Source organism: Oryctolagus cuniculus, chromosome 14, assembly GCF_051225735.1.
Source record: "Oryctolagus cuniculus isolate XC-2025 breed Fujian yellow rabbit chromosome 14, ASM5122573v1, whole genome shotgun sequence".
Classification (NCBI taxonomy): Eukaryota; Metazoa; Chordata; class Mammalia; order Lagomorpha; family Leporidae; genus Oryctolagus; species Oryctolagus cuniculus.
Genome location: NC_142880.1, coordinates 45,910,189 through 45,930,345, shown reverse-complemented (window position 1 = coordinate 45,930,345; position 20,157 = coordinate 45,910,189). Strand labels below are relative to the sequence as shown.

Sequence of the window (20,157 nt, the reverse complement as noted above, 5' to 3'; positions counted from 1 at the left end):
AACAGGACCTTTTGAGTTAAAAATCATGTGCAACACAAGTATAGCTTATGTTGCCTATAGTAGTAGGAATGCCTGCAGATTCTCGTGCCCCAAACCTGTAAAGGAACAACAACAACAAAACCCCATCCGTGTGAAGTTGTGGAAAACATGGCACTTTTCTTTCAAAGGACTTGATGAAATCTGAATTCTATGTGTTGTGTCTTCACTCTATCCCAGACTTATCCAAAAATCACAAAATCCTAGGTTAGAAATAGTTTTATTTGTAGATAAGAAACACTTTAAAGTTTTAACTTAATAAAAGACCATGGTTGAAGTCAGAGAATGTGTACGATCTGAAAGAAGTTCATGAGCGCCCTTCACTGAATATACCATGAGAACAGGAGTGAATCATGAACTAAGACTGTGGCTAGATTCTGCCCCGTCTCAGTGCTGTCTCTCTCCACCACATGGAGGGACTCTGTCTTGGGTAACGGTTAATTTGCAGTTCTGTCACAATACAGACTGCCTCAGGGAGCTGGGATCCAGGGCTCTGACTATCACGTGCACCCCTCTGGACAATGTTTCTCACCTGCTATGCCTTCTCTTCCTTCCCAGGGCACGCTGGATGTGGGGCTGATTGATTCCGTGTGTGCTTCTGACAGCCCTGATAGGTAAGCTCACACAGGGCCCCAGGTGGCTGAGCCACCTGGCCATGCCCCTCTCCCATGGACTGTGAAATCGCCCTGGGCTGCATCCTCCTTGATACCCAGACATCATCTTGGAGTCTTTCCTGGTATCTTCAGATCACTGGGGGAGATGTGGAAACCTACTTCAGACAGTCAATTCAAAAGGAAAGCCAGAGAGGAATCATCTTTACTGGGGTGCAGGGACCAGCTTGGGATTCATACAGGAAGAAAACAGCTACTTGGGCAAACAGTGTTCAGACCTAGGGAGGTTGCAGTTCCCTTCTAAGCTGAACATGAACTTGAAAAGGATTTTGATAGACTGGCCTTGTAGAGTGTTCTTAAAGCAAAGCACAGACATCTACTCGGCCTGACATTGCCCCTTCCCGGTGGTCTTTATGAAGACAAAATCATCTGTGAGCTCTGTGGACCCAGCAAGCTCTGTCCTTGTCATCTCTGTCTCCTTACTGTTTGTAAATTCTGTTTCTGGCCTGCAGCCAACCAAGAAAAGTTGTTGTAGAATCAGAAACAAAGGTGACTTCTGCCCTCAGTCAGATAGCCAGAAAGTGAAGACACATGTATTAACACTGATGAGAAGAATAGTATTTAGTGGGCACAATTCGAGTTCTGGGGTCTCCATTGCCCTCCCATGGACCAAGGCTTTTCCAAGCCAGGGATCCTGTTTTGTTTTGTTTTATTTTGTTTTGTTTTTTCCAGTAATCCACCTGCTCCATATGACACTGGCTTGGAATCTCAAACAAAAACATGTTATTTCAGCAATGAAATAACAGTTTCTCATTCTGATGCTCGAGTTCCCACTCCACCTTCTCTGTAGCTTTTTCTTCCTCCCAATACCTTCAGTCCATCAGCCTGGGCAGGCCCAGATCTGTGCTCAGAGGTTGGCACCCTTGCTCCACTGTTAATGTCTTCCCAAGTGCCTACCTGTTTTCTTTCCCACCTATAGAAATATTTTTTAAAAATTTCTTTTAAAAGATTTATTTATTTGTTTGAAAATCAGAGTTACACAGAGAGAGGTGAGGCAGAAAGAGAGAGAGGTCTTCCATCCACTGGTTTACTGTCCAGTTGGCCACAATGACCAGAGCTGTGCTGATCCGAAGCCAGGAGCCAGGCGCTGCTGCAGGTCTCCCACGCAGGGGCAGGGGCCCAACGACTTGGGCCATCTTCTACTGCTTTCCCAGGCCATAGCAGAGAGCTGGTTCAGAACTGGAGCAGCCGAGACTCAAACTGGCACCCATATGGGATGCCGGCACTGCGGGCAGCAGCTTTACCCACTGCGCCACAGCGCCAGCCCCTATTGTTTTATTTTTAAGAGGCACCTCAAGTGCAACCTTTTTGTATAGCTTTCCTTGCACGCTGCAGTCCAGTTAGTCTTTTTCTTGAATTTTGGTAGTATTTCACGAGAGTGAGCATTTGAAGACTTGCAAGAGACAGTTCTCATTTGCTGGCTTAGATGGAGGAATTAGTACAAGCACAGGCCTGACTGTGGGCATCACCAGACAAAAAAGAGGTGAGGGAAACAGTGAATGGCCATTATCGTGTTATCTGTGACTGGGAAATGCATCCTTGTTAGATTGCTTTGAAAACATAAACCCTTGTGGTTTTTTTTTTTTTTTTTTTTTTTTTTTTTTTTGACCAGGCATCATGCAGCATATAAGATGTCACACTTGGCACCTATTGACCCCTGCACTCCTTTTACTGGGGTCTGGCCTGCCATTCATGACCCACAGAGATACTATGCAAGGCACTATCCAGAGGCAGGAAGAAATTGACTTTGGAGAGGCATCAAAAAAAATTTTTCCTCTACCGTCACCTTATTTAGCCTTCCCGGAACTGGGTTTCTTCTGGAAAGTTTTGCATGAAGAAATGTTTTCCCCTCCAGGAGCCTCCAAATGAGTGTGTTCCTCCAAGTTTAAAGGTTAATGACGCACGCACTAAATCCTGCAGAAATGCACAAAGTTTGCCGTAACATGAAATGCAGATCTCATCGCCCCGTGCAGCCCCGTGACCCCCAGCCAGGAAAAAGCCTTTATAGTCTTGGTGCAGACGGAGGGGATGCCGACAGCAGAGCTAAGAGGTGTGCTTCCTCCCCGCCCTGTCGCTTAGACCCAACTCGTTCGTGATCATCACGGCCAACCGGGTGCTGCACTGCAACGCCGACACGCCCGAGGAGATGCACCACTGGATCACGCTGCTGCAGAGATCCAAGGGCGACACCCGCGTGGAGGGCCAGGAGTTCATAGTGCGAGGTAACCGCCGCCGTCCCTGCTCCCGCCGGCCTCTTCCCGCGCCCTTGCTCCGAGTCATTTTGACTCTGGAGGGGTTTTGTTTTTAGGATCACTTTTTTAAAATACTTTCTCACACAGAGGTAGAAACACCACCTGTTGGTAGTGTAGCATCCTGTAGATCATGGTGTGGCGTTTGGGGTTTCTCCGTGGTTTTTCATGTTCCCTTTCATCCCCCTCCCCAGGGTGGTTACACAAGGAGGTCAAGAACAGCCCGAAGATGTGTTCCCTGAAACTGAAGAAGCGGTGGTTCGTCCTCACCCACAACTCGCTGGACTACTACAAGAGCTCGGAAAAGAACGCACTGAAGCTGGGCACCCTGGTCCTCACTAGCCTCTGCTCGGTCGTGCCCCCGGACGAGAAGATATTCAAAGAGACAGGTAGCCACACCGACGCTTCAAACAAAGGGTGCATGTGTCTCGTGGGTCCATCTTCCCGGGCTGTCTGTGGGCAGCTGTACGAATTCCGAGTGTTTAACCCTAATAAAGGGGACTTGATTTACAGTAATGTGGAAAGAGTCTCAGCAAGGGCGAGAAAGTGGGAACAGGCGCAGATCGTCCCGCAGGAAGCTGTGTGTGGATAGGATCGTGTTTTCCTCGTTACCCCAGGAGGGTCATGTGCAACCTGCAAAACATAGAGCCTGACCATGAGTGAACTTGGCCTTGTAGCAGGAAAAGCAGGTAACAGGAGCAGAGAGGCTCTTTTGGTATTTTAAAAGCATTTCTAGAAGACTGTTTATTTTTATTATTCAGCTTACCTTATTTTAGATGTAAGTAGAGAGTGCTCCCATGTGCCGGTTCACTCTCCAACTGCCCACACTCTCTGGGCTGGGCTGAAGCTGGGAGCCGGGAGCTTGGTCCAGGTCTCCTGCGTCAGTGACAGAGACCAATCACTTGAGCAGTCATCACTGCTCCCAGGGTGTGCATTTGCAGGAAGCTGGAATCAGGAGCCAGAGCTGGATATCAAACCTGGGCTCTCCGATGTGGAATATACAGCATCTGTTAAGTGTTAAGCCAGATACCTCTACAACACTGGTTATTTTGATTTCTTCATTTTAACGTAGTTGCTCCATTCACATTAAATTTGGGTGATGGTGCACACAGCCTGTCTCTGAGCATGTAGATTACTTGGCATGAGCGTTTTCTTCTGAAAGGAGAGGCCCAGGAGAGGGAGGGAGGAAACAGGAGGTGAGAAGGAGTCAGAAGCCCCAGGGGAGTTTTCACTAGAAAGAGTCACTAGTTTACACAACTGTGCCTTCTTCAGGAGCAAATGTTGCAAGTTACGTATTTAATTATGAGATTATCATTGGAATGTTTGCCCTTCCCAAGTATAAATATCACAGTGCAAGGACCATGTATTTTTGGTTCATCACTGGATACCTAGTACAGGACACATACGAATTTATCAAGTGTTCCTTGAATTAAATGACCGATTAATTAAAAAGAGCTCAGGTCAGAGGTGCTGAGTTTCTGGGACTCTGGTGCAGGCACGTCACCTTGGTCCCAGAGGGTAAGGTTGACCTGCGTGCACTACCACTGTTGCAGGCTACTGGAACATCACTGTGTACGGGCGCAAGCACTGTTACCGGCTCTACACCAAGCTGCTCAATGAGGCCACCCGGTGGTCCAGCGCCATTCAGAACGTCACCGACACCAAGGCCCCGATCGACACCCCCACCCAGCAGCTGATCCAAGACATCAAGGTAAGGTGGAGCCGAGAGGAGCTCTCAGAGTCGGCTCCTGGCACCTCGGGACCTCAGCATCAGTCGACAGCAGTTTGTTTTCTGTCATCAAAACTAGCGCTTGGTTAATTTTGTGCTCAGGTACATCTGCTTTTAGGGAACCTAAGTGTGAGTTTTCTGCTAAGAATGCCTTGTGTCTGGGGAGGTTTTGGTTGTGGCCACTGTGGCAGACCAGCTGCCAGGAGCTTTTTGCGGGCTGCAGCTGGAGCGTAGGGCTCCCTGCTCATGCACATGGGGGCCACTGGACTGGGGAGCCCTGCTCTGTCCTAGGTTCCACCTCAGCCCCGCTGGGAACATTCTAGAAGCAACACATAATTCTACTCTCACTCCATTTCTAGACCACACAGGTGAGTTCACAGAGAGCCCTGATGGCCTACAACACTTGGGGGTCAAAACTATCAGGTACCTCCAAATGTCCAAAAGCCCAGTCTCTGGGCTAACACTGATCACATTAGTGTCTCTCTTTCTCAAATAAGTAGATAGATAAAAAGTAGAAACAACTGGGGCTGGGCCAGGCTGCAGGCAGGAGCTAAGTGTTTCTTCTGGGTTTCCGACATGGATTTTGAGGCGCATTAGCAGAGAACTGGATTGGAAGTGGAGCAGCCGGGACATGAACCAGTACCCACATGGGATGCTGGCACTGCAGGCAAGGGCTACATCACAGCGCTGGCCTGTAGACAGTGATTTAAGTAATTTTTTAAGTGTTTTTTTTTTTTTTTCTGGCTTTATATTGGATATTGCTGAAAACATTTTATAGTGGAGATGAAATGATTGTGACAGAAGGAGTCTTTTTCTCTCTTCCAGCTTTTCCTTTTACCTGAATCTCTAAAAGTAACTTTGGCTTTTTTGTATCCCACATTGGCATTGTCATGAAATTCTGTGACGAGGGTTTCTTTCGTTCCACAGTGGTGGGGAAAGTGGGCACGTGGAAGGGTCCTTCCAGGAACGAAGTAACTGGGTAGTTTTCAGGAGTAGAGGGAGTATGAAATAGCAGGGACAGGGGCCGGCATTACAGAACAGTGCGTTAAGCCAGCGCATGGGGACATCTGCATCTCAGAGTACCTGGGATCTAGACTTGCCTCTGCTTCCTGCTCATGTGCCTGAGAGGCAGCAGAAGGTGGCCCATGTCCTTGAATCCCTGCCACCCAGGTGAAGCTCATGGCTCCGGTTTCAACCTGGCTTAGCCCTGGATGTTGTGGGCAATTGGGGAGTAAGCCACCTTACAGTGTCTCTGTCATTCTGGAATTCGAATAAATAAAAATGAATAAGCTTTTTTTTTAAAAGAGCAGATGCAGAACCAGGAACATGGATTTGTACAGTGAATTAGAGATGATGTGATTTGGCTATCCTCGTTTACAAAAGAAATTTAATTTAATACTTTAAGTCTATGTATGCTCTGCTGGGGGGAGATGTTTAAATAACAAGAGAAAATATATGCACAAGAAAGCAAGAGAATGAGCTGAGTAAGGAGAACCTGTTTTTGTGATTGGCTTTCAGACCAGAACTTTGTGCTCTAAAGCATCAACACTAGGTTCCCACCACCATGGGCCTCACCACCCTTCGTGATGTTTGAGTCTTTTCAAGCTTATTCATACGTAGGGAAATAGAGTTGATTTTCTGAGTTGTGTTTCTTTCTCGTGATGCCAGGAGAACTGCCTGAACTCGGATGTGGTAGAGCAGATTTACAAACGCAACCCCATCCTGCGATACACCCATCACCCGCTGCACTCCCCGCTGCTGCCCCTTCCCTACGGGGACATCAACCTCAACCGTGAGTCCACAGTTCCACCTGCAGTCCCGGAGGCTGGGATTTGGGTCTACCTGTTAACTCTAGCTCTTAGCTAACAGTGTTGCTTTTAGCTCAGACTCTTACTTGTCATGAATGGGGAAAAAAAGGTGAAACGCGTAGATTCCTTATTAAAGTGAGGTTTCCAAGTTTGATCGTAGAAACGGCAAGGACTATTGTAGTAAATGAAGAGTTGTAAGAGGGAGGCAGAGAGACGGCACTCTCCATGAACTCGGAGCAGCCTTCAGTACCCAGGCAGTCCTCAGCTTCCAAGGCTGTAATGTAGATGTTCTCATCCTCCTGGTGACGTGAAAGCTAAGTGAAGCCAAGCAACCTTTCCGTTTCTCACTTTCAGGGCAGTGCTCAGTAAGTGACAGGAGTTTCACTTTCAGGGTAGTACTCAATAAGTGACAGGAGACACTCGACACTAACACCTGGTGTTAGATGGGATTGCCCAGTTGAAGGCTAGCTCACGTAGGTGTCCTGAGCACGTTTAAGGCAGCTGAGGCTGGTCTGGTGTGGTCAGACATAGCGAATACACCTTCAACTTAAGAGGTTTTCAATTCAGCAGTGAGTTTGTTGGGATTTAACCCTATTGTTGTGTTTACTTGGATTTAACATCATCATGTCAAGGAGCACCTGTGCCAGAGAACTAGATCCTAAAAGTTTTGTGTTCTAAATATGGAAACTGGCAACCAAGGAGCTTTTATGTAAACCTTTTATATATTAAAAAGTTCACTTATATAAACAAGACTGTCACCGACCCACGTCTGTTTTTGCAGCATTGTTCAGCTGCTTCAGCGTCATATGGATGTGCTGAGCACTGCCTCTGCCTGCTGCTCAGATTTTACCTGCTCTGAGACCCTCTTGTGACTTGGCCGCTTTCTGCTTCTCCTAGTACTCAAAGACAAAGGCTACACGACCCTTCAGGATGAAGCCATCAAGATATTCAATTCCCTGCAGCAACTGGAATCCATGTCTGACCCCATCCCGATCATCCAGGGCATCCTGCAGACAGGGCATGACCTCCGCCCCCTGCGAGACGAGCTGTACTGCCAGCTCATCAAACAGACCACCAAGGTGCCCCATCCCGGCAGCGTGGGCAACCTGTACAGCTGGCAGATCCTGACCTGCCTGAGCTGCACCTTCCTGCCCAGTCGAGGGATTCTCAAGTATCTCAAGTTCCATCTGAAGAGGTGAAGCCAGGGGGCACGTGGGAAGAGCTGGGCAGAGCTGTTCCCTAGGGAGGTGCCCGGGGTCCCCGCTGGTATCAGAGCACCTTGAACAGACTCCTCGTGTAGGTCCCTCGCCCTGGCCTGCAGAATGCAGACCTCCTGCTGCTCCTCGGGCCACACGGGCTGTTTCATGGACCACGTCCCTTTTTGGCAAACTGTCCTAATGGGTGCGACGTTCAGTAATTTTAATTACTGTGTAAACTGAAAAAAGACCCAACTGGATATTTGTTGAAGATCGAATAGGTGAAAACAATCTGATTTAGATTTTTTTTAATATTTAAAAGTTTCAGGTTTTGCTTATATTTTTAATAAATTTTATTGTACATAGCAGAGGTTTACAACATGACGTTGTGGGATATATTTAGCAAGTAAAATGGTTGTTATAGTGAGGCAAATTAACATAGCTCTTGTCTCACGCTGTTGCTTTGTATATGTGATGAGAAGCTAAAAGCTACTCATTTTTAGTTGACTGACTATGGCAAAACCGTCTTAACTGGCAATGTGATTCCTTTAAGGACGTAAGCTGGCAGAATTGCTCCCGACAGACTCTGCTTCTGCTTAGACTGAACCTTGACAGCAGTCTCCGTTCTCCACTGGGGGGCCGGTCACCACCTCCATCTGCAGAATCTGCCACCCCCAGCCCAGCTCCCAGCTCCCAGCAGCCAACCAGCCTCCCTCTAGCAATTAATAGTCCCTGTTTGTCTCCTAGGATACGGGAACAGTTTCCAGAAACCGAAATGGAAAAATACGCCCTCTTCATTTACGAATCTCTTAAGAAAACCAAATGCAGAGAGTTTGTGCCTTCCCGAGATGAAATCGAAGCCCTGATCCACAGGCAGGAAATGACGTCCACGGTGTACTGCCATGGAGGAGGCTCCTGCAAGATCACCATCACCTCGCACACCACGGCCGGGGAGGTGAGGGTGACTGCTGCTTCCCCTTGTGTTTGGTGCATGACCACTGGTGCGCAGAACTCAGGGAGGTTGTGCATAACTAGACTGGCTCTCGTGCACAGCTGCTCGGTAAACAAGGAAATAAAAGGAGCCCACAACCAACCACGTGTATCTGGAGACAAAAATAACTGATGTGAAAGATGAGTGGGAACTGAGTTAAACTTGAGCCTCTGATCGGAGAAGCACCTGAGAGTGTGGTGGAGAGGGCAGCCCCGACTTGGGGGCCCACTGTGACCGAGGTGTGTGGTGTCACAGCATGCTGTGTGGGGTCAGGTGAATGTGTTTGCTTTTGGAAATTTAAACTTAGTGTTATGAAACAAGCAGGCTCAAAGAAGTAGTACAATAAAACCCCACAAGGCTTCTTGTGTAGAAGAAACGCTGTTTGAAGTAACTTGTGTTTCTTGGGGTTGAATTCGTCAGATAAACAGTAGGCTTTAAGCGTTTCATCCACTTTTCCTACGGAGGGTCTCTATTTGGGATTTTTTTTTTAAAAAGACATTTATTTATTTATTTATTTCAAAGTCAGAGTTACACAGCGAGAGGGGAGGCAGAGAGAGAGAGAGAGAGGTCTTCATCCAATGGTTCACTCCCCAATTGGCTGCAGTGGCCGGAGCTGCGCGGATCCTAAGCCAGGAGCCAGGAGCCAGGAACTTCTTCTGAGTCTCCCACGTGGGTTCAGGAGCCCAAGGACTTGGGCCATCTTCTACTGCTTTCCCAGGTCATAGCAGAGAGCTGGAACAGAAGTGGAGCAGCCGGCTCTCGAACCAGCGCCCATATTGGATGCCAGCGCTTCAGGCCAGGGCATTAACCCACTGCACCACAACACCGGCCCCTCTATTTGGGATTTTTAACCTTTATGATGGGCGAAAGTGAGATGCATTTAGTTGATACTGTGCTTAAATTGTGAATTTTGGGTCTTTTTTCAGGCTAGGGGTGTGCAGGCCTGTCCTCTGCTGTGACACTGGGCAGCAGCAGGAGCCGCAGCTCCCAGGCAGCCATGTCATCAGGAAGGGAGACAATGATGCTCTCCAGAGTGCTGCAGTGCTAAGCTAGGATGTCCAGCAGCTTAGGTAGATTCTGTGCATTTCTGACTTAGACTTGGTTCATTGAGATATAGCCCCATTCAGTAGCATGGGTTTGCAAGAAATCAGCCCAGCATCTGCCCCATACTGAGGGGCAGTATACCCTGTGGTCTTTGGCAAAGAAGAGATGCAGTTAATTCTAAAAGAAGTGAAAAACAGCACCTTTGAAACTCTGGGGTAACCAGCATGACAGTTTTAAGAGGCTGCCTACACACACACACACACACACACACACACACCCGCCGTGCTTGCATCAGCATCTACCTCCAGGTTTGGGTGAAGGCACAATTGGAACTGCATGTGGGGACAACAACCTGTGGAGCTGAAGACCTCATGTGTGTCTTGCAGGTGGTGGAGAAGCTGATCCGAGGCCTGGCCATGGAAGACAGCAGGAACATGTTTGCCCTGTTTGAATACAATGGCCACGTTGACAAAGCCATTGAAAGCAGAACCATTGTGGCTGATGTTTTAGCCAAATTTGAAAAGTAAGTTCCAACTCCCCGAAGTGCCAGAAGGGGGCATAAAAAAACCCAAGAGCAGAGCTGGGGCTTTGCATTCCCTCTGTGTGTGGCTTTGTGGTGCGTTGCTGTCAGTTTTATTTTACCTGCATTGAAGCATATTGGTGTTTCAGCTCTCTCTTTGCTGTGTTTTTTGTTTGTTTGTTTTTGTTTTTAAGATTTATTTATTTATTTGAAAGTCAGAATTACAGAGAGAAAGGGGGAGAAAGAGAGAGAGAGAGAGATTGAGAGAGAGAGAGATTGATTTTCCATTCACTGATTCACTTCCCAGATGGCCACAATGGCCAGGGCTGGGCAAGGCCAGACCAGGAGCCAGGAGCTTCTTCCAGGTCTCCCAAGTGGGTGCAGAGTGTGTTTCTTGATTCCTAGATAAGGCTCTAATCTCAAATGTGATTTTTGTATCCATGGTCCTCTTCCCCAGGCTTTTTATCAGGCCCCTGTTGTACCCCATGATCTTAGAGTTCTCTGATTCTTAGATTTTCATTTGTCATTGGCTTTTGAAATTGGGCTGATGGACTCAAGCAAGCTTATAAACTTTGCCCAACTACATTTTATCTCTACTATAAAATAGACCTATGATGCTTGATCTGAGATTTCGTACTCCCAAACCCAGCATGATGTGTTCAGTATAAACACAGCTCCCATGCAAGAATATTCATAGCAGTTTTTATAGGCATTGTAATGTGTTTGAGTCTTGGTAAAGGAAATGAGGAAATAGCTTTTGTTTCTTTCTGTGGATTCAGTGTAATACTTAACTAAGAGCCCTCAGAAAATACTAGTTGGCACAGATTTTTTTTTTTAAAGATTTATTTATTTATTTGAAAGGCAGTGATTGAGAGAGAGAAAGAACCATCTGCCAGTTCACTCCCCAGATAGCTACAACAGCCAGGGCTGGACCAGGCTGAAGCCAGGAACTTCTTCCAGGTCTCCCACGTGGCTGCAGCCCAAGCACTTGGGCCATCCTCCTCTGCTTTCCCAGGCACATTAGCAGGGAGCTGGATAGGAAGTGGAGCAGCCAGGACTCGAACCAGTGCCCAAATGGGATGCTGGCCCTGCAGGCACGGCCCCATAGTTAGCACAGATGTCACTGAAGGATGCTCGTTGTCTTAAAGTGAAACCTGGGTAGAAGTGTGTTTTCTACCTCTGCTTAAGTGAAATTGCTAAGGAACTGTGACATGCCTCCCTCTTCGTGTCCTGGGCCTCTGCCTTCCCCACCTGGACAGAACGTCCCCCTCCCTGTAGCCCCCTGGGGGTCACCCACCTCTGGTTCTGTCTTCTGAGTCTCCTGTGACTTTTGTCCTTAGGCTGGCTGCCACATCAGATGCAGGGGACCTGCCATGGAAGTTTTACTTCAAACTTTACTGCTTCTTGGACACAGACAACGTGCCAAAAGACAGCGTGGAGTTTGCATTTATGTTTGAGCAGGTAAAAGGAACTTTCAGAAACAGATTCCTTGGCCGGCGAGTAGGGCTGAAACCCACTAGTCCACCTGCTGGTGTGCATGACAGTGCATCTCCCAGCACAGATGAGGCCAGCAGCTCCTTCAGCTGCAGGGTGGAACTTATGCACGTTGTAGGTGAGCGTCTAGGCAGGAACTGTTCTAGCTACAGGGAGAGAGACCATGAGGCGTAAAATCCATGGCATCACTTAGATGCTGTCCGTGCTAGGGAGAAATTTAAAGCAGTGGTAGTGGGGGTGGGGGGTACAATTTGAAATAGGACAGTCAGGAGAGGTGACATGTGAGCGAGCTCCTGAAGGAGTGAGGGCGGAACTGTGTGGGCCTTGGCCGTGAACCTGTTGCCTACTTCTTTGCAGGCCCATGAAGCGGTCATCCATGGCCACCATCCAGCCCCTGAAGAAAACCTCCAGGTTCTGGCTGCCCTGCGGCTCCAGTACCTGCAGGGGGATTATTCGCTGCATGCCACCGTCCCACCTCTCGAGGAAGTGTATTCCCTACAGAGACTCAAGGCCCGCATCAGCCAGTCCACCAAAAGCTTCACGCCGTGTGAGCGGCTGGAGAAGAGGCGGACGAGCTTCCTGGAGGGGACGCTGCGGCGGAGCTTCCGCACGGGGTCGGTCGTCAAGCAGAAGGCTGAGGAGGAACAGATGCTGGACATGTGGGTGAAAGAGGAAGTCTGCTCCGCCCGCGCCAGCATCCTTGACAAATGGAAGAAATTTCAGGGAATGAACCAGGAGCAGGCCATGGCCAAGTACATGGCCCTGATCAAGGAGTGGCCTGGCTACGGGTCCACGCTGTTCGATGTGGAGGTGAGAACAAGCCGCTGTGTGCTGTGGGCAGGCAGGGTGCTGCCTGGGGGGCAGGCTGCATTTGGGAACACACATCGTGACCAGGTTCCTGTTGGGGACGAGATGGGACATGCTGCTTTGTATCACTGATATCTCCCACCTCCCCCAAAGGTTCCCTCCTCCTCTGCAGGACGTGCTTCTGTCATGTTAGAAATGAAGACAAAATTTAGATGGCATCTGTTCCTATATAACTTCTGTCCTTTCTTATGGAAGCTATAGATGTCATCAAAGTACGCTGCCAAAAGTCTACATTTCTTTTTTTTTTTTTTTTTTTTTTTTTGACAGGCAGAGTGGATAGTGAGAGAGAGAGACAGAGAGAAAGGTCTTCCTTTTGCCGTTGGTTCACCCTCCAATGGCCGCCGTGGCCAGCGCGCTGGGGCCGGCGCACCGCGCTGATCCGATGGCAGGAGCCAGGAGCCAGGTGCTTTTCCTGGTCTCCCATGGGGTGCAGGGCCCAAGCACTTGGGCCATCCTCCACTGCACTCCCTGGCCACAGCAGAGAGCTGGCCTGGAAGAGGGGCAACCGGGACAGAATCCGGCGCCCCAACCGGGACTAGAACCCGGTGTGCCGGCGCCGCTAGGCGGAGGATTAGCCTAGTGAGCCGCGGCGCCGGCCTATAAGTCTACATTTCTTAAAAAATGTACGGCTATACATACAAATTAGGATCTTCGGCCATACTTGCATTTTACTTCCTTGTTTTTTTCCCATGAGGGTAAGAATTTCTACTTCCTAGTCAGAAGTTAGCCATTAGCATCAACCCGGAAGTCATTTGACTCTTTTTCTTCCTCTCTTTAAAGTAAACATTTATTGAAGGGAAGTCTTCCTATTGGTCCACAGGACACTTGGACAAACCATAGGCTCTGGGGGTTAAGTGCTACCCCCGTGCCTTTATGTAAATAAACTTTTTAAGGGAACACAGCCACGTCCATTCCTTCATGTATTTTCTTTGGCTGCTTATGTGCACAAGTGGCACAGTGATCAAGATGACCTGCAAAGTCTAAAACGTTCACTCCCTGGCCCTTAACAGAGAAGTTTGACAGCCCCTGGGCTGGAGAGGCTTCTGTTTTTCTTAGGATCATGGTAATTCAGCGTGTTCTGTGATGATTTTGAAGCTGTAGCTCTGTGAAAATATAAAAATTTATTCTAAGAGCCCTCAGTGGCTGTTTTGGTAGATGCTGTTTGGGGGATGAGTTGGTTCAGTTCCATTTGTCTCATATGAGTGAGGTGTGTTGCATGTAGCAGTATCCCTCACTTACACCTCCCTGTGTTGTTATCCCCTACACGTGGGCTCCTGTGTCCTACCTCCCTGTGATTAAGCCCGTAGACCCCTGTTTGCACTGTACATATACAAGCCACACTGTCCCTGGGGAAAGGAGCCAAGAGTGATGGGGAGCCGTTTCCTCCATGATCCTAGGTTTTGTGTTTGAAGAATAACCATCCCAGGCAGGATTGGAGCTAGAACCAGAGACAGTAACAGCCCTGACGTGGGCATCCTGGGTGGCTGGGAGATCCTTGTCCCATTCCTCAGCCAGTGCAGGCGTTATCCGGCTGCTCCATGGAGCTAATTCAAGTCACAACTAGAAATGATGTCAGGAAGCAGAAGTCACAGCAATATGTTAGACCTTACTGATTAGATTTTCCCAAATGCAGGAGATTGCTTAACCAGTTGAAAACCCATTAAGATAGCAAAGAGGCAGTGTTTCTCAAATTTCAGTTCCCCGGAGCTCACTGAATATTCAGTATTCAGTGCAGAGTTCTAGACTCAAGGCTGCCCTACAGCTTCTGTGCTTTATGTTTCTTACAAAAGATTACATTTTTATGTTTTGAAATCAGAGTTAGAGAGAGAGAGAGAGAGAGAGAGATCTTCCATCGCTGGTTCATTCTCCAAATGGCCACAATGGCTGGAGATGAGCCAGGCTGAAACCAGGAACCCAGAGCTTCTTGTGGGTCTCCTATCTTCTGCTTTCCCAGGCACATTAGCAGGGAGCTGGGTCAGAAGTGGAAGCAGCCAGATCTTGAACTGGCGCCCATCTGGGATGCAGGCATCGCAGGCGAAGGCTTAACCTGCCACACCACAGCCTCAGCCCTTGTGCTGTACATTTCTAACTGCTTCTTGATTGGACCCTAATGCTGACTCTTTTGTTCACAGTGCAAGGAAGGTGGCTTCCCCCAGGAACTCTGGCTGGGAGTGAGTGCAGATGCCGTCTCTGTCTACAAGCGTGGGGAGGGGAGGCCACTGGAGGTCTTCCAGTATGAACACATCCTCTCCTTTGGAGCACCACTGGCAAATACCTACAAGATCGTGGTGGATGAGAGGGAGCTGCTCTTTGAAACCAGCGAGGTAAGAGGCCAAAACCAAGGCAGTGTATTCACGGGTGGGCTTAACAAGATAGAAGGTGTCCATTTCCTGATGCCTTTGACCAGGACATTTTACTTGATATAGAGTATGGGGTCCCTCCCTAGCTGCCGATTTCTCGAAGGCCCAAACGTGCCAGCTTCATCCCTTCCATACACCTTGGTGCAGAGATGTGGTTCCAGTTATCTGGAGCCTCACCCATGGAGGAAGGGAGAGACAGGGAAGTGATCCAGGGGGGCAAGAGGAAGTGTGTAATTTGGCAATAAACGCTGTGGAAATGACTGTCTAGTGACGGCAGAGAACCATAGCCAGGAGACTTGGCTCTGGTGCCATACACAGAGCAGAGAGAACCGAGGGGCACGGCCATCCCAGACGCAGCCAGTCAGGGTCACAAAACCCCACACACAGCCTCAAAAGAGCTGTTGCTGTGGGCTCTCAAGTTTAACAACTGTGCTAATGCAAGACACCGCTGAGGCTTCCGCAGAGGGAGCTGCTGGCAGTGAGAGCGGCAAGTGGGGGTGAATGGCGCGGTGCCCGGCGCCCACTGGAGAGGCGGGGGGAGACCACGGATGCGGTGCAGGAGATGGTGCTCAGCGCCAGGCTGCAGGGGTTCGTGCAGTCCCACAGACAGCAGGAAACCACTGTGGCATCTGGAGTGTGCATGATGGCGTGGCAGTGAGAAGAAAGATCAAGGGATGGGAGTGAGTGTGGGTGTGTTCAGCAGAGACCCTAGTCGGCTCTGAGGAGGGCTGGGCCACGGAGCGAGGCAGTTAACCCGCCCCAGGAAGGAGCAGCGGGGAGGTCCTGGCTCAGGGGTGGCTACTGTGACGTCTTGGGAGCCGGCTGCAGCCCTGGCCGCCCTGACAGTCCCAATGGTGCAGCTGCGTGGTGAGGGGCTGACTGGAACTAGTGTCCAGTCTTCAGGGCCATGGTTGTGAGTTCTGTCCTCGCACGTGGGCGCAGTAATCCCCGCCCTAACGATTCCAGAGTGTGAAATCTGAGCACGGACATCAAGTAGAATTGTGATTTCTCTGAGGAGCCGCCCCAAGACAGTACCTGCTGGGCCAGCCACAGCTCCCCGTCTCCGTGACTAGGGAAAGCTAAAAACAGCTCAGTGTTGTGCAGAGGCCAGCATCGGGTACCGCCACTGACCCCCACAGGGAGGGGTCCCTGAGCCGGGGGAGGCTCGTGACCGGGTGTGGATTCTGCTCCCTGGCAGGTGGTGGACGTGGCCAAGCTCATGAAAGCGTATATCAGCATGATCGTGAAGAAGCGCTACAGCACCACACGCTCCGTGAGCAGCCAGGGCAGCTCCAGGTGAGCGCAGCGGCGAGCCCGCCTGTCTGCTACTCGAACGAACGAACGAACGAACGAACGAACATGCCGCCCTCCGGCCTCCGCTGGCTCCTGCGCGTGCTGAGCCCAGCCCGAAGCAGAGCGGCCCGGCCTTTCTGGAAGCCCCTCCGCCGAGGGTCCTGTGGCCCTGCCAGCTGCAGTGATCATGTATTAAGCTGTCCACCTTAACAGTCTGCACACTTTCCAAAGCTTTACTACTTGTAGACGACACATGCCTTAAAGAAGAGGGGGAGTTCTCTTGCTGCGGCCAAAGCAGCCGGAAGTGCCTTAACTTGTGGAACCAACCCTGATCGACCTTAACTGTGCTACTGAAGGGAAAGACCCCCTCCTGCCTCAGAGAGACTTACAGAGCTGGGGGTGGGGGCGGGAGCATTCATCCACCACTTGTACACTAACCTCCCCGCCTGATTTCCCTGGCTCTGAGCAAAGCTGAGGGAGTGGGGAGCAGGGCGGAGAGGCAAGGGGACGTGTGTTGTAGCTGGAGTGCTGCTGGCAGCCTTCCTCATGGACTTGTATTACCTTTGTTCTCTGTTTCATCTTTTAAGTGCATGCGCTTGCGTGTGCATGCATGTGTTCATCAACTCAACCCCTTTAATCCTTGTTTCATGAGCATTAAAAGCAAAGGGAAAAAGGACGTGCAATGGTGTAAACAGTCTGTATATTGTAATAGTTCAGAGTCGTAGTCTCCAATTGTTACTTTATAAGGTGGTTTTATTAACAACCCGGAATCCTGGATTTCCCCTGTCTTTGCTGTATTTCACAAAACATGTTTTGATTCAGTTTTGTTCTACATGTAGCAAAGTCTGCAGTCTGTGTCTGCTGTATTATACACAGGTCTGCAGGCTACAAGATAACTGTATTTATGAACCACTCTTAAACCGCTGACTCCAGTGCTGTTTTTAGAATGATATGAAGTCATTTATGAATCCTTCATTTTTAAAAGATTTAAGTTAAAAAAGAAAAGTATTCCTTTAAAGGTTAGCATATATCACTCTGGATAGGTGACAGCTGTAACCGTGATGAATGCAAGGGACACATGCTGCATTCCAGGAAGGGGTAACGTGAGCGAATCTTCAGTGGACCCTGACATTAAATGCTGAGGCTTTAATAAAATACACACATATTTTATCCCAAGTTTATACTGGTGATCTGAATAAGACACCTGTAAATAAATCAGCATTTATGACCAGAAGAAAAATAATCTGGTCTTGGACATTTTATTTTTATATGGAAAAGTTATAAAGACTTGGGTCAACTAAGTCTACCCACCAAGGAAAAAGAAATCTGCCTTATATCTGTGGACAACTGTGCATAATTGTTGTTTGTTGGCTCACAGCAAGTCTGACAATAAAAGATATTAGCTAACATGCCGTGCGTTGCTTCTGTCCGAGGTGGCTCTACGTGACTGGGCTCAGTTATTTTGGGTTTTCGGTTTGATGCTTTTGGTTCCAGGATACGTACACTCACTTTGTGTTTCCATGGTATCCACAGGGACTGGTTCCAGGACCCCCAGAGAGATATCAGAATCCACAGATGCTCAAGTCCTTTAGAGGAAATGGCCTAGTGTTCGCATCGAACCTATATACGTCCTCCCATACAAATTAAATCATCTTTAGGTTACTTACAATCCCTAATACAGTAAAAATGCCACATACACAGTTGTTACACTGTGTTACTGAGACACAGCGAGTTATTCCTCGAGTAGTTGGGTCTTTGTGTCTCATTTGTGAGATCCAGATGGAGTTCCCAATTCCTGGCTTCAGCCTGACCCAGCTTGCGTCATTGTGAACATTTGGGGAGCGAACCAGTAGATAGAAGGTTCTCTGTCTCTGTCGTCTCTTTATCTCTGCCTTTCAAATAAATAAAAATGTAAAAGATGGCTTTACCATAAACTTTAAAAAACAAATTTATTTGAAAGTCAGAGTTACACAGCGAGAGGAGAGGCAGAGAGAGAAGAGAGGTCTTCCATCTGTTGGTCCACTCTCCAATTGGCCACAACAGCTGGAGCTGCACCGATCCGAAGCCAGGAGCCAGGAACTTCCTCTGGGTCTTCCCACATGGGTGCAGGGGCCCAAGGACTTGGGCCATCTTCTGCTGTTTTTCCAGGCCACAGCAGAGAGCTAGATTGGAAGTGGAGCAGCCTGGACTAGAACTGGCGCCCATATGGGATGCCAGCACAGCAGGCAGCAGTGTTACCCGCTATGCCACATCTCCAGCCCCTACCACAAACATTGATAATCTAGCCATGTTTTAATTCTTTTGGAACAAGAGAATACACACAGGACATTTTTTAAAAATTCAGACTAGAAATAAGAAGCCACTTTTCTTCTCAGCCATAGCCCCCATTTTCCTTCCCCAGAAGCAGTTATTTTTGCTACTCCCTTGAATGGTCTTCCAGAAATATTTTAAACAGTCTAAGCATCAACTCATGTATGTTTTCCCTGTCCCAGTTCCTTTAAAAAAAAAAAAAAGCACAAAGTATTGTGTACCTTGCATTTTTTCCCCCAAAATAGTATTTTAGCTGCCATCCCACATTACTACCTTGCCTTATTTTCAACAATTTTAGAGTATCCTGGGCAGCTTTGTGGGGGGAATATATATATATAATATATATATATATATATATATATATATAGGCCACCTAGTTTTTCTTTAAAAATAGTCTAGAAATCTAAGAACACAAAATAATCTTTTTTAGTTTTAAGGCTTTTTATTCAGATAGCACTGTTAGGTCAAAAATATCCCATATGAAAGCTCTGCATTATATATATGTTTGTCACACTGAGATCTATGATACATTCTAGAAGTATTTGTACCTGTGAGACCATGGAAACCCTTTCCCCCCAAAAGCTTACACTGTAATAAGAGATAAGGGATTAATCTAATCTGGGTCCCTGCCAATGTGCCTGATAAAGCAATAGAAGATGCTCCAAATGCCTGGGCCCCTGCATCCACGTGGAAGACCCAGATGAAGCTCCTGGCTCCTGGCTTTGGCCTGGCCCAATCCTGGCCGTTGCAGCCATTTGGGGAGTAAACCAGCAGATGTAAGCTTCTCTGTCTCTGATGCTCTTTCTCTAACTCAGCCTTTCAAATAAATAAATTTTTTTAAGAAATAGAGGACAAAATAAATATACATAAAAGTACCCTGTACTTGACTGCTGTTAACATGCAATGGAACAGAGTGGTGTGGTGACAAGTTAGAAATACAAGAGCTATACATTCTAATTTTGGCATTGTCGATTTCAAAAGTATGCACACTTTCATCCTTTTAGGAAAGGGGTTGGCAAACTACAGCCCATAGCCCAAATCCACCTGCCACCTGTTTTTTTGTTTTTGTTTTTGTTTTTGTTTTTTGTTTTTTGACAGGCAGAGTGGACAGTGAGAGACAGAAAGGTCTTCCTTTGCCATTGGTTCACCCTCCAATGGCCGCCGCGGCCGGTGCACTGCAGCCGGTGCACTGCGCTGATCTGAAGGCAGGAGCCAGGTGCTTATCCTGGTCTCCCATGGGGTGCAGGGCCCAAGCACTTGGGCCATCCTCCACTGCCTTCCCGGGCCACAGCAGAGAGCTGGCCTGGAAGAGGGGCAACTGGGACAGAATCCAGCGCCCCAACCGGGACTAGAACCCCGTGTGCCAGCGCCGCTAGGCGGAGGATTAGCCCATTGAGCCGCAGCGCTGGCGCCACCTGTTTTTTGTAACACAAGTTGTATTTGAGCAGAGTTACCTCCTCGTGTCTGTGCATTGTTTGGGGGGGCACTTTTCCTATAACAGCAGAGTTGAGTTGTAACAGAGGCCTCTCAGAAAGCTGAAAGGAGTTACTCTGGTCCTTTACAGAAAGAATCTGCTGACCCCCGTTGTA

General features: G+C 48.5%; 1 protein-coding gene across 8 annotated transcripts in view; it reads left to right on the top strand.

Annotated features, from left to right (window-relative positions):
• The window catches only part of MYO10 (myosin X), a 106,877-nt gene extending 89,210 nt beyond the window's left edge, over positions 1 to 17,667 (top strand). For all 8 annotated transcript variants that reach the window (XM_008262082.5, XM_008262083.5, XM_089312648.1 and 5 more), the window contains 12 exons: positions 595 to 650; positions 2,787 to 2,929; positions 3,151 to 3,345; positions 4,510 to 4,667; positions 6,354 to 6,477; positions 7,391 to 7,688; positions 8,437 to 8,644; positions 10,111 to 10,247; positions 11,585 to 11,705; positions 12,096 to 12,548; positions 14,738 to 14,929; positions 16,164 to 17,667. In XM_008262082.5, coding sequence (XP_008260304.3) covers positions 595 to 650; positions 2,787 to 2,929; positions 3,151 to 3,345; positions 4,510 to 4,667; positions 6,354 to 6,477; positions 7,391 to 7,688; positions 8,437 to 8,644; positions 10,111 to 10,247; positions 11,585 to 11,705; positions 12,096 to 12,548; positions 14,738 to 14,929; positions 16,164 to 16,265 — 2,187 coding nt within the window. In that variant the 3' untranslated portion in view covers positions 16,266 to 17,667. The remainder of the gene's footprint in view (positions 1 to 594; positions 651 to 2,786; positions 2,930 to 3,150; positions 3,346 to 4,509; positions 4,668 to 6,353; positions 6,478 to 7,390; positions 7,689 to 8,436; positions 8,645 to 10,110; positions 10,248 to 11,584; positions 11,706 to 12,095; positions 12,549 to 14,737; positions 14,930 to 16,163) is intronic.
• The last annotated feature ends 2,490 nt before the right edge of the window (positions 17,668 to 20,157 follow it).